This window comes from Macrosteles quadrilineatus, unplaced genomic scaffold (genome assembly GCF_028750875.1).
Source record: "Macrosteles quadrilineatus isolate MER2022 unplaced genomic scaffold, UCM_ALF_1.0 Scaffold_7__1_contigs__length_78375512, whole genome shotgun sequence".
In the NCBI taxonomy this organism is placed as follows: Eukaryota; Metazoa; Arthropoda; class Insecta; order Hemiptera; family Cicadellidae; genus Macrosteles; species Macrosteles quadrilineatus.
This window is the reverse complement of record NW_026542600.1, coordinates 53,155,765-53,170,288: the sequence shown is the minus strand read 5'-3', so window position 1 is coordinate 53,170,288 and position 14,524 is coordinate 53,155,765. Positions and strand designations below refer to the sequence as shown.

Here is a 14,524-nt window from a genome sequence, read left to right as displayed (position 1 = left end):
TATATTTTTACTTAAGTCACCTAACTTCTAACCACAATTTGGGACCTTTGCTCCTCAACTCTATTTGTAAAATATCTTACTCAAATGAGTATCCAACTTAAGTAGTAAGTTGAGTTTGGTCATTAACTGGCTCAAATGAGTTTGACTTCAAACCGTGTGTAGGAATCGCTGTAACGTAACTCAAGTTATTGACTTGACCCATTGATTATGTGTATGAGTCACTGATTCCTTTTATTCCTATTATCGTGTGAGATGACTCGCCTGATAATTATAGTATTTGCGTTCTTTTGCTGACTTGAGTATAGTCAAAATTTAATAGTTTGACTTGGAATCATGAGGAAGAGCCATTTTCACTCGACTCAAGTTGAAAATTAACTGACTCGTTCCATCACTAGTTCTTGATGATTGGTGCTCAATGAAAACTTAATTTGACAATTTTAACTTTTTTATGTGGTACCTATATTTTTTGGTTATAAATACTACAGAACTTCAATCACTGATTTCAGTCCCACATTTTATGATTCGGTCATAAAACACTTATCCCCACCAAGAAGCCTGAAATGCATCTTTGTAGCAAATTGTCAATCAGTGTAGCTAGTCTAGAGGGTCTCTTAAGCATGGCTTTTTCCTCTGCTTGCGAAGCCTCATCTTACTTTTTGTTCATTTTATTTGTTTCACACCAATTTTTATGTCCCTTTTTTGTTGATTCCCACATTTTGGAGGGGGGTGCGACTTTGTCGTACGGGGTATTGGGGACCCCAACCCTAGCCTAGCATAGTTTATATTTTTGTTTTACTATTTCTTACAGTTTAAACCCTTTTTATCAGGTTTGGTAAGTTAAATTTCAATTTAATAAGTAGGGTACAGCCTAGTTTATCTAAAAAGTGTTGATAAAAATAAAACAAAAATAATAGTTTAACAATTCAAAAAAATATGTTACACGTCATAACCTGCTTGCTGTGGATATAAAATATTTTATTAGGACTATTTTAATGTAGTTTTTTGTATACAAAATAAACATTCTTACATAGTTAATTGGAAAATCTCACAATTTCAGTTGCATTTGATGAAACATGCCAATAAACTTATTGGGCTAAGCATATGTATAAATTTCCACAATTAAATTAAATTTTCACATTACCTGATACTAAATTTGTAAATTTATAAAACACACAAAATTGAAATATACTACTCTTTGGTTTTACATCTTAAACTTCCCAGCTATTCTTGGCATTAGATATGACATGCCATTTGTATTTGTAAACATTCAAAGCTTTACTGACATGAACTATATGATTTATGAGGCAGTGGAGCTTCGAGCCACTGAGAGTAAATATATTAGGTTTTTGTTCATGTTTAATTCATGTAATTTTGAAGAATTATTAGTAATTAAAACATTTACAAAACTACTTTCTTGCAAACTATCTTTCTAAGATAAACTACATGCATTTTCTTACTCACTAATTTCATGAACACTATGAAAGTCTTTTAGACAAATTAACCGTATCGGCAATGATTGCAAAGATGCAAAGGTTGGTTGAAAAAGTATAAAATTGCAAACCCCAAAACCTTACAATTTAAAATTGTATCTAATATTATAGAAAGAAGGTGTACGGATGTTGCAATCTGCAGAATTCAGTTTTTGTCAGCAAACATTAATAACAAATTTGAGTTAAAGAGGCAGCAGCAGCTTTACAAAATAAAGCTTTAAAATATTATTAATTTAAGGCACTAATCTAGTCTTAGAATACTATATACTATGTAAGACTAGATATGATGTTGATTGTGTCCTTTATTGTTACCTATATTACCTTAGATGTGTTATTTGTTGTGAATATTGTTAACAAGGTTTTTGAGAAAAGACAAAAATGTAACTCTCCCCAGGTGTGCAAGTATACAATGGTATAAATTTTTCTCTGTTGTTTGAACTTAGAAAGTTTAAGTTTAGGGGTGATCATAAATCATGTTTCCTATGATGAATTCTAAAATTTCAAATTAAATTACCCTGATAGAGACAAATTTTATCAATTAATAATTTGTATACTAATTTCAGGTACAAATATTCTAATAATAAAAATTGTGTTTGGTTTCTAGTTCAAAACCCTAAGTGAATAGTTATGTAGGGTAGACCTACTGATGCATACGTTTCATACATATTCAATAAATAAAGCACCATGTTTAATCCTCTGTTGTTTTTAAACTTAATTTGATATTGTTGATTGATTCATAGCTTTAAATTAAAATGTTTGACAAAATCCTTAATAATTTAAATGGCCCAAATGCATACTTGTTATATACCACAGCATCTTCCAAATATATTTGAGTCTTAAAGTTTTATTGCAGAAAAAATTTCATAAAATGCAAATTTCTACAAAAGTATATGCCATTAAAATGTGTATCCTTGTTTTATATTTTTATTGAAAACTCACCAGAACCTAACGGTTTTATTGAATAGACAATCCAATCCGTCTGGATTTTTTTAGAAATCCTAAATGGAAAATGAGGTGATTTGAGTTTCTTTCTAAATATCATGTTCCACTGGTCAAAGATAATTGTAATACAAGTCTCTTTCATTCTATGTCATATTATTAGACTTCAATAGTCATAGATCTTCAAAACTATCTAAAGAGTGAATTCAAATATTATAGATATGCGCTTTTATTCATCTTGAACTGTTTCAATTTTGTGAAAAAATCCTATTCAAAAAAATGTTTATTAGTCTCAAACCAATCACAGTTACATGTACATTAAAATTAACTGACAATTCATTATTCTCTTTTTATGACTAGTATCACACTACAGTATTAAATTAATCAATAGTAAAATAAACATACACAATGTCAAGCCTTTGATGAAAAAGTGTTGTCTGTTAAGGTCTCCATCGTGCTCGCGTCACAGCTAAGCTACCTAGTTCAAATCTGAGACCAAAAATGTTCTCCTTACTTCATATTCTACTATTTAGACAGTTGTTGCTACTCCTATTAAACCATAAGCCTTGTAATATTTGAAAACTTTGTGAAAGAAAATTTACAATCCCAAGTTCACATTGAAGTTTACATTCTGTTATAAGATTTCTGTGGTCAACAAGTCGTAATCGCTATTGAAAACCATTGCTGGTTGATGAATATGAATGGAGTTGAGTGTTTGGAAGGGAGTTTGGAAAAACATATGCTCGATGATTTCCATGGTTTATGTCAACTGTTATCATTCATTAGTCTCATGTGATGCAACAACCAAAGTTAGGAACTTTGCATTCGGATCATGGTGTGACTGAACGAGAGAGATTGTAGAACTAATAGGGGAGTCCATATAAGACTGTCAATGTCTACGGTCAGCCTTAGAGTTCTGAAATACTGGTACGGTAAGCAAAGTTTCCCCAAATTTCATCACTCGATGAAAATGGATGAACACACTTGCTGCCAGCCTTGTTAAGCAAACGTGTAACCTTATGCCAACTCCTTAAACCACTTATGCTGATTTTCTACATCAAAACACTTTTCTGCATACACATCTGTCAACTGGCAACCACAATCAACAGGGATTGACTAACCCCTTCATACAGAAACCTATTTGTAAGATGTGATTCACTTTTGGCAGGATCGTCAACTTTCTTTTACAACACTTCCTTTTTTTCGTTAGTAAACTATAACGAGACTGATCATCCCATAGGGGTGGGAACCGGCTAGTAGAGGACGAAGTAAGTTAGTAGTGGATGACGTTGGTCTTAGATTTGAACTAGCTCACTTGAATGCGATGAGAGCTCGATGAAGATCTTGATTTATGGACAACTCAATCTTCAAATCATGGACAGAGATTGATGAATAATTGTTCTTTTATTTTTTTAACAAAACAATAACTTTCAACTTAATATTTTGTGACATAACCTTAACTACAAGAATCAATTTTATTAGGTTACCTCAAATATAACGCCAGTTGTAAAAAAAGTTACAGTAGAAATAATAACTTTTTGAAAAATCGCAAAGTTGGAATGGATTGACTTGCTCAGCTGGGGGGTAGCTTGCACCGTGGTGGGAGGGGATGACTTGTCACTGTTACAGATTACCAAGATGGGGGGAGGACCATTGGCGGGATTGGCAGCCTTGGGGCTCGGAGGTCTCAACTCTGCAAACACTGGTCTCAACCCTGCAGGTAGCCTTTCAGACTACACTTCTATGTGTGCAATTGTATCTGTATGAGAGGCTTGCAATAACAAAGACGAGGCTTTATGAATTAAGGCATAGAAAAAGAGGTTTGTAGACTCTTTTAATGTTTTTATTCGCCAATATTTGGTTCCTAACCTGTTCATTGAAATTATCGAGCGGAAAATATGCGATAACCTCCTCTATCTTTTTTTTGTCCTAACATAAGCTTATAGCCTTTAAATTGAATGTATTGAGCTGATAATACAGTTTTTAGAAAAATTATGTTAGTTAACTTTTTAAACCTCGATTTTATTGGCCAAGATTGACCTATATTTTGTACATTGTGGAAAACAGAAGCATGAAATTGGTCGAAACTCTTTTATCCTCAATTTTCTTCACATCCTTGCTTTTATCACCAACATATACTCAAGCTTGTCCATTGAAAAATGCAAAGGGGTGATCGAAGCAGTACTGATAACGCAACTGCCATACCGGGAATGTACCCATATTGGTACCTCAGTTACGCAGGTTGTTACTTTTTTCTTTGGTTAATCAATTTGAAGAAGATTGAATACCATTCTAATATAACTATCAATCCACAAAGAAAGCTCTTAACAAAACCTTTTTGTTTGTGTTCTAAAAATTTCAGATTTCTGTTGTACATATAATCTCTCTTTCCTGTATGTTTAATGTGTTGAAATTGCTAACACCTTTTTTCTAATCCCCTGTAAATATAGATTTCTGTTGGTTGTACACATTACCTCTTGAGCTTCGTGGATTTTTCATTTATTTATTTATGCCTTTTCATAAAGATTTCTTCTTTTATTATAGAGACACAAAGATCTAAAAATTGTAAAACAAGTTTTCAATGGACACTCACAGTAATGATAAGTTAATCAATAACAATGATAAGTAAAATTAATAAATAAAAAATTAAATAAAAATAAAATAAAATAAATAAAATAAAATAATAATAAAATAATAATAAAATAAATTAAATAAGAATTAATTAATTATTAATTAAGTAAATTAATGATAAGTAAAATTAGCACATTGTCAGTTTTTGGTGTAGCAGTGTAGCTCACAAAGAATCCATTCAACAAATCAACTTCTACTCAAGCTTTTCACTTTTAGTTTTATTCAGCATTGCCTATACGATTGATTTATGACAAATAAAAAAGGCTTACTTACCTTACGTCGTCAATCATCGTTCAGTCTCGGGCGACTAGTTTCGAAACAGCTCTTTCATATTCGAGCCCTTGTCGTCCAACATTAAATTATATGAACATAATGTCGTTGAAAATATACACAAATATAATATTTAACACACGATACATTAAGTTGAGGAGGAGGAAAGGCTTCTACTTAATGAACATCGTAGAAAGCTATGACATTTACAGACCATGAGTTGCACACCAGACCTGGCCTTGAGGAAATTCTAAACCTCAATCTAGAGTGTTTTCCTGGCCGTAGAGACAATGCCTTATACCACTCAGGCATTGATCAAACCTGGGCTTTAACAACTCTGCTCCATCCATAACCCCAAGTGTAGTTGTTCCAAACTTTACTCCCAGGTTTTAGTAGTCAGGTATATCTTTCAGTTGTTTTGGTGGAGTTATATCCAAATAGATAGTTAAAGATTACATTTTTCCAAATGACCTAGAAGTGTTTAATAAACGTTTGATCATAAAACAAAAACACCCTTTGACGTAATTTATAAGCAGGTTTTACTGTAGGCCTACAGATAATACAAGTGAAAGTTTATTTGGTGTTAGCAGCATTGGCCGCTCTAGCTGGAAGTCAGCTGAGAACCAACAATCCCAACCGGAATCAGCAGAACAGCAACCAGCAGACCCATGAGATGACCGTGCCTAACGACCTCATTGGCTGCATCATTGGCAAGGGAGGCACCAAGATTGCTGAGATCAGGTAATACAGTCTTTGTACAACATTATCTTAACATTAATTTGTATGAATATAGGCCTGCATTCTGATGTAATTGGTGTTTTATTTTTATGTGCAAAGATTATTCTCCTCTTTACTGGAAAACAGATGCCTGTGCAGTAGCTTATTTCAGACTTTGACTTACATTATATTATTTTGAGGTTAAGTTGAAAATCTCATGGAATTTGTTTCCAAAAACAAGCCAGCACAGTAACTGGTGTCGAATTTGTTTTGGTACTGTTAATTCCACCCCTGAGAAGTTCTGAAAGTCATAACCTAGTTTGTGGAGGGCTCTTAAACATTGTAGATTACTCTTGAGAATGAAAACATAATAAAGAGAAAATTTGTCTGGAGTAATTTATGCTAAAGTTACTTTAAATTTCATAGAAAGAAACATTGAAAAATAATCTTGTTTAGAAGTTTTACCTTGTTTGGGTTTAACTTAAATAAACCTTACCAGACATTTAAAACTTAAAAATGGACGAATACAGATACATGCTTAGCCTGTATTCATCCCTTCAAGAACAGATAAATATAAATAAATTGTAAAAGTTGAAATACCAGACAGTCTCTGACTGGATTCATAGGTAATTCCCTCTAATATAATTCACCACTTACATTTTACTCTCTAAGAGTAACTAAATCCTAATATTAAGAATTTAAAAATAATATAGTTCAAGAGACATAATTTTAAACTATTGAAGTTTTACGAGCAACTCCCAAACCTTTCCTATCTTAGATTGTTTTGTTTTCTCAACAATGTACACCTAAATCAACGCAAGTCTCACACTCTTTGTGGTGTAAAATTAACTAAGATCTATTTACTTTCTTAGAGAGTTTAGAGCTGTGAGTGGAACTTAAACACAAGAAAAGGTTGAACGTTTTTAGGACAAGCAGTAAAGTATAGTAAGCACCCAGAATTTATAATTGGAACTTTGTTATCATATCACTTGTAGAATATTTTAGTCATACTCATAATAGTCATAATCATTATCAGCAACTTGAAAAATTGAGCTTAAGCTTCCATAAAGAAAAATACTGGTGGTGGTATACTGTCAGGTTAAAGAATCTAGGGAAGAAAGGATCAAAACTGTTTGGGGCCAGAATGAGGTACACTGAACCTAGTGTATTTCAGGCTGAAGAAAAAGTTCATAGAAAGGTGTGATTATTTCAACCTAAAGAGAAGGTACAAGATAAGAACCATAGCCAAGTGTCTAATAGTAAGGCTGCCATAAAAACTCCTTAAGTTCACTTGAAATTAGTGCTAAGATGGGACGGTACTTATAAAACAGCCTCAATGAGTTGGGAACCGGAATTAGCTTGTCATAGCTGTCTGCACCTAGTTTGACATACATCTTTTGGGTTCTCAGACCCTAGGGTATTGAAAGCAATGATGAGGTAGATAAAGTTGCATGAGTAGGAGTGTCCACTGCCTTCACAGGACCTGAACCAATTTGGGGTGTAGAAGAAGCTTACCTCTTTAGAAGAAAAAAAAGAAAACTTAAGTTTAAGAAATTAGAAGGAAAAGGAGATGGCTGACCATTCTGGGATAGAGGCAGGTTAAGGAACTACTTCACCTTTTGGTGAGTTGGTGGCTCAGTCGGTAGCGCCACTGACTTTGAGCCCAAAGCAGCGATGTCGTGGTTCAGATCCTTGTATCTGCCACTACTTTCACAGTACAGTTCACCCTTGTACTCTACTGGCTCACTCCTTGCTTTGCTGGATACGTTTCACGCACATGTCTCAGTGGCCCATGTGGATGCAGGCCTTGGTTTTCATATGGTGTGTGTGTGCTATGAGCCCGAGATATAATTGCACGCCTCTCCGTCTCCACCTACCTTATGGGGTTGAATTTTTCTCTTCCTCTTCCTTGGATCTATTTATTAAAACGGCCCTGTGTGGACGGGCAAATGCAAGGTAAAAGAGGCCTCCAACTCTTAAAAATAATTAATTAATTAAACTTGCAGACTATATCCGTAAGAGTCGTAATAAGTGATCAAGCTCAACAAATAATCTCACGATTGTGACAGGGACTGGTCACTGTACACCAAGGAGACAACATAAAAATGGGACTTGAGACTACAGATTCTGACAGGAGCGAGAGGGAACAATGGCTCGTCTACAGTCAGAGTGTATCGCATTCATACATTAAAGGGTCAAGTGATTTTTAACGTACTCGCTGTTCCGGAACGTCAGCCGGGCCACAGCGCCAGGAGCAGGAACGTTCCGGAACGTCACCGTTCATTGTTGTTTAACGTTTCCATGGATCAGCCAGCTCGTCATGAGCGTCCTATATTTTAGCAGCTCGTTGGGACGTACTTTTCTGACAATAAAAAATATAGTTTCCTAAAATCACGCTTAGAACAGGGCTTTGTCCCACCTCTTTCCTGTTAAATAGCGACACTACTTTACCGACTGCAACCTGGGTAGTGCTGCTATCTATCAGAATAACTTAGTACTATGTCCAAAGCCAGTTTTATTGCAGAACATTGCTATCCAGTATAACTACTGTTGTTTTTACTGTAATTCAGTGTATCGGCGGCAATGTTACACAGCGGCAAGCGTTAGTTCAGCTCCTGGCGCCCTCCCGGCATCTAGCGGTCAGCAGTGAACGTGTTAAGGTACCAACTAGGACTTGGGAATGTAGGCTACATAGAAATTTCTCCGTTTCAGTTAGAAACTAGAACTGTAGAGGATGCTCTAAGAATCTCTGAGTTGTCGTGTTCTTGGACTCATGTATACAAATTGTAACGAACAGTGTTTTTGACCTCTGGGGACATCAAAATGAAAATAAATATTAAATCGGTCCCGGTAAGACCTAGACCACCTACGGTAGTAGCTTCTTCCCTAATTGGGGAATTTTCTGAAATGAACTGATGATTTGTTTGGCAGGCAAATAAGTGGTGCAATGATTCGTATCAGCAACTGCGAGGAACGAGACGGTGGGGCCACAGACAGAACCATCACAATCACTGGGAATCCAGACGCTGTGGCCCTGGCGCAATACCTCATCAACATGAGGTAAGTAAAATAATTAAATTGACACTTTCTATTCTTTTTTTGTGGATACAGTTAATAGAGTTAAAGCTTGTTTTGACAATATGCCAAGGTGTTCTTATCACCATCGGTGCAGTAATGTTTTCCTTATAGGGTCAACATTCTGATTTAAAACTGGGATACGAGTTAAAAAATGTTAATTTTAATTTATCACTTTAGAGCCATAGTAGTGCCATGTTTAGGGTACTTGAGGCCCTAGGCCAAATTAACCCAAGCGGCCTCCTTCCCATAGGCGGAACTTCCCCGCAAATGCCAAATATTAAGTTTTTTGTTCTTCAAATTGTACAAAACACTGCTGCACTCTTTTGCTTATGGCCCTAGGCCACTGCCTATTCGACCCAGTGGTAAATCCAGCACTTAGCCTAGATTGTAAATTCATTTATAGAACATCTGATGGAAAACAGCTGTAACTGTAATCACTTCAATTACAGAATATATAATTTCACTCATAGGCTTAGTGGCTAAATTAATTTTTATCTAGGTTTATTAAGTCTTAGCGAGGGGCAATCCAAATCTGTTTGACTGGCAAAGTCAGTGTTTGTGGTCAGCCACATTCAACCACATGGCATTCACAATCCCACAGCCACATTCGACATCTGAATCCGGCAACTAGGAACCCCAGCATTAAACTACAGTAGGCCTACTTGATGGTAAAAATTACATTTAGTTTAGAAATATCCTCATAAAATCTTTTTTGTTTGTTATCCCATATAGAATTATAGAAGAAGAATCAAATTTGATTTATCTTTGTTGTTGTTGTCTAAGTTTTTTTAGGTAAGATATTTGTGTCACCAAAATCTTGTATAATGGCGGTTTTTGCAGGATATCGATGGAGACAGCTGGAATGCCGATGCCGGGCTACCACTACATCGCTCCGAACCACATCGTCAAGGCTCCCATCCACTAATGCCATCTACACTTCAGCTCCAGCATTACACAGACCGGATACATGAATCAAAAGAGGGGAGAAAACCAAAGACCTGTTTGTTACTTTTTATATTAAATTATTATAGTTTTGTGTTGGACTATTATTAATATTTATTTTATATTATCGATACATTAATTTCGTTTGTTATTGTATCTGTCATCTATTTTTTATGTAGATTTGTGATTTTTTGTTAGTTATCTAATAGGATATATTATGCAAAGATAATTGTTACGTTGTCTAAATAATTGTGATCCGAAAGAAAAGTTTCAGTATCGATTCGTATGTACTCGTAGAATATGCATTTTCTCTTAAAGAAATTTTCAATGTGCAATAATAACTCGGTTTTCTTCTACGTTGATGTTGGATAGAGTAGTAGCCCTGAGCAATTTATGTTTACCAGAGGGTATATTTATGTAAATAGCAAAGGAATCTGTTAGATTTTTTTGATTGCCATAAAGACATTAATTTAAATTTACATTATTTTGTCTTCCTTTGTAAATAATCGTCCTAAGAACTCATACCGTACGACCGGATTTTTTAAATGGATTTTTGTATATTTAACAAGCGATACAGGGGTGGACGGTTGTACAAAGATACTTCTATACGAGAACGCGGATCGACTGTATAAGAACTTATTTTACTAGTGGTATATCGGTGACCCTAACGGTATCGTAAGAATCTCGGATTAATGGTTAATATACTTGTGATAAAATTGTATTTTAAGTAATACTCCTTAAGTTATATATTCTTAGATATATGCTTCCGATCTAGATAAAATTTAAATACAATAATATATGTGCCAAATTTATTTATGCTGTTTAATCGCGATCTATTTCAATTTTGTAATTCATGTGCCAAATTTTATCCAGAAATTTCGTCAAGATTTGTTAATACTTCGTACTTAATCGTTCTTCTCGCAATTATTTCTGTAAATATTCTTACTGTAACCTTATATATCTGTTATCAAATATTGTAGTCTACCTCCCGTATTTTGTTTTTGAAACCGACAGGAAAGATTTTTTTGATCTCTATAATATCGGTTAGGGAAAAAAGAAAGACTCTTAAGTTTACTTTGAATTAGACAATCAATAGAATTAGAATATCAGTGTTTGTGTTAGAAATTTGTGTAACTTGAAATTCTTAGCGTGTGAGGCACGACAGGATCAATAATATGATGTGATAAACATTTCTTATCACGGGCATTAGTACCGACTGTACTGTACATAGGTTAGCTAGATCTCTCTGCATGTTATATACGCTCGTGCTCAGTGGCTTGGCTGACAAGGCTGTGATGAGGTTGTCTGGTAAACAAACAAATACAGTGTTTTATGTTCAACAACATATCGAGTCAAAGACTTAAACACAGGTGTTTAAGTGAGGGATTCTGAATACCGAAGTATACATTTATTTTTGATAATTGTTGTTTATATTAATAGTTACATGTCATAATTCATCACTTCACGTAGAACAAAGACAATCAGCAACATCTCTATGTGTCAGATAACACATTTTGCGTAGTTTCAAATTCTGAATCGCATTGCTTATGTTCATAAAGTTTCTATTTTTGAAAGTAACTCTCTCAAGGGAAGAGTGAGACTGTTTGTATTTGAAAAATAAATATTCTAGGTTGCATTTGTTAAGCTTAAGGGTAACATGTACAATTCCTGAAACAAAGCCCTGTTTTGTGCAACAAAATAAAAGACACTTATTTCACCATCTAAATCTGCTAACAGTTTAAATACAAGCTTTCTTTCTTAAATGTGTTGGAAATAAAATACGTTGAGAATGACTAAATGTCGACCAAGCCCTGAGCACGCGGCCTTATTCGCACTGTAACGTTGTATATATGTGTTCGCACTACACGTATATATATAAATATTCCCCTCCCCTACCCTGCGAAATGATGGTGCGGCCACGATACCTTTGAGCAAGCTTTAATGTACAATCCTGAGCAGCTATTTTTTGTCATTTTTGCTAAAATGTGAGTTTTTTGACTCGCTTATATTGGAAGTTGATTGATGTAAATTCCTGTTGATAATATTTTTAATTCGACCATCATAGAGTTAAATTTCATGAATCATGTTTACTTATTTCCCGGTTCCTTTTTAATTTTGTAAACAAAAATGTATATTTTAAATAATCAATCAACTTTTGATATGTTGAAAGTTATTCTAAATTACACCACCAACCCAAATCACAACAGAAACACACACCTGACAATGTTCACCAATATCTATCTATCTAGACCAATTTTATCTAGTTTCAAGCAGCTTTCTCTTGAATTACCTCATAATTGAGCTAGTTGTTTTTTGAATGCAAATTAACATTCTTTGTATATTGTTTTTTACGTACTGTATCTTTAGAATACATATGTACGTTTTACTCGATTATTTTGTTTTTATCGATATATATTTTTTTACTGAATTTTTTTAGTAGTTTTTGTAGCACGTCAATGCGGTTCTTTTGCTTCCCGTTACCGTATTTGTACTCGTTTTACTCATATTTTGCTACATGCCTTCTAAACAACAGGGTCTCCAGATGACAAAACATAAGTAATTAGTTATTATATATAAGATCACTAGGACCGTGTCTTTCAACGTCGTTTGTTGCAATTGCTTTGTGCAATAATTTATTATTCGAATAAAAATATGATCGGCACCAGCAGATCAGGTTGGAATAGTAAAGACATTATGACTGATTTATTTGTTATTTATTGAAATTAAATTTTACTAGTCATACTGGGTAAGGTATATATATAAATAGGGGAATATATGGGAGGGGAGAGTTCTATGTAATGCAGTTTATTGTTTTGTTTATTGATGTAGTAATGTGAAGGCTTTCTTTATTAGGTCTGCCAAAAGTTATTCGAGTTAAGTATTGTATCAAGTATTATTGTTAGAAGCTTATTGGTCATGTATTAACAGTCATGGTGTTACAACTGTAGTCTAATGACTTCTATTAGTGTTTCAAATCTGGTCAACTGTTTGAGACAGGTGTCACAGTATTCAAATGAATCAATTGATTTCACATAACATGAATAGAGATGAGATGTTTATATCGTATAACGGTAGTTTCATACTTGGAATTTATTATACAAAACACTTGTTGACCAGATTTGAAAATTCCCAGCCCTTAAACCATATCAGATGATTAACCCGTAACATATCTGCGTCAAGCTCCCTTTATACCATCCCTTACACATATCCTCTACATATCACCCCCCCCCCTCCTCCTAGTTCACCTTAACATATCTCTTAGGCATAAGTTATGTTATGCTTTTATGTAGTATTAAAATACATTATTGTTATTGTTTATATAGTTCATGTGTTAGTGAACTCGATAAGGTTTGTCTTTGAATTATTATTCCTTTGAAAGGAAGTTCTTACTTAACCATATCCTTAGGAATAAGTGTAACACCATGATATCGGAGTCTAAGCCGAAATCCAAAAGAGAATTGAAAATCTTGGGGAACACTCTTAAAGTAATATAGTTTTCGAATTTAAATGTTTATAAATTTGATAATGTTTGTATCAATATGTTTCCCTCGTTAGTTATCCATAATGCAAAGGGGCAATAAGTAAATTTATATGAATATTTAAAAGACAAAGGTTTATTTTGTATTTAATAATTTGTGTATTGTTAGTAGCACAGATATCTCCATAAACTTTAAGTTACGTTAGATTATACTATAATAATACTAAGAAACGATTGTACTGTTTTTTAGCCTTATTTGGTTAAATAAAAGTGTGTATATTTCTTGTGCCTATTAGTTATGCCATGTGTTTTCTACTTAATGATAGTTTTGTTGTGATGTTTTTCTCTAAATTCACTAATAGGCAAATTGTTTTCTTTAGCCATTTCTTTAGTTCATTGTGACTAGAAGACATAATTTTTGTCAACTTATTGAATAACAATATATTTTAAAGTTACCAGGTAGGTTGAGCTTTAACTTTTTTTACAAGGATTATTCCTTAAAACATTAGTCTTATGTTACAAGCTATATGGTGTTTTTTCCTAACTGTTCTTATATATTTTCAGAACCAATTTTAATGGTTTTGTTGAAAGATAGAGTTTAATATAATCGTACGCAAGATTTAATTGTCGAATTTGTTGATTTTGTACTGTGTCTTAAGATCTAATTTGATCTTAAGTTTAGTTTTAAAAATCAATGATTTAAATAAAATCAATTTATTGACACAAAAATAAACGTTACATACATGTTAGGAATATAAATCGAACAGGAATGGTAGAACATCTCCTTAAAGTCTTATTGAATCTCTACTAGAGGAGAGTTGGAATATTAACACTTTAAAACCTAAGCTCAAGTATAGCTTGGGATTTAGACGGGTTACACACATATGCTGATGCATCTTGCACGGTGTGACTAGCATTTTTCTTACTACTAGCTTGCAGCACAAAGACCAACCTGTGTTAATCAAATGGAGCTTACACA

The 14,524-nt window shown here is 33.8% G+C and overlaps 1 protein-coding gene across 10 annotated transcripts in view; it reads left to right on the top strand.

The window, feature by feature from the left end:
• Window positions 1-13,827, top strand: part of LOC128997807 (poly(rC)-binding protein 3-like) — a 165,158-nt gene extending 151,331 nt beyond the window's left edge. For 4 of the 10 annotated variants that reach the window (XM_054423529.1, XM_054423534.1, XM_054423528.1 and 1 more), the window contains 4 exons: window positions 4,059-4,149; window positions 5,918-6,071; window positions 8,979-9,107; window positions 9,966-13,827. In XM_054423529.1, coding sequence (XP_054279504.1) covers window positions 4,059-4,149; window positions 5,918-6,071; window positions 8,979-9,107; window positions 9,966-10,050 — 459 coding nt within the window. In that variant the 3' untranslated portion in view covers window positions 10,051-13,827. The remainder of the gene's footprint in view (window positions 1-4,058; window positions 4,150-5,917; window positions 6,072-8,978; window positions 9,108-9,965) is intronic. The other 6 variants (XM_054423531.1, XM_054423535.1, XM_054423537.1 and 3 more) reach the window with 3 other exon arrangements.
• The last annotated feature ends 697 nt before the right edge of the window (window positions 13,828-14,524 follow it).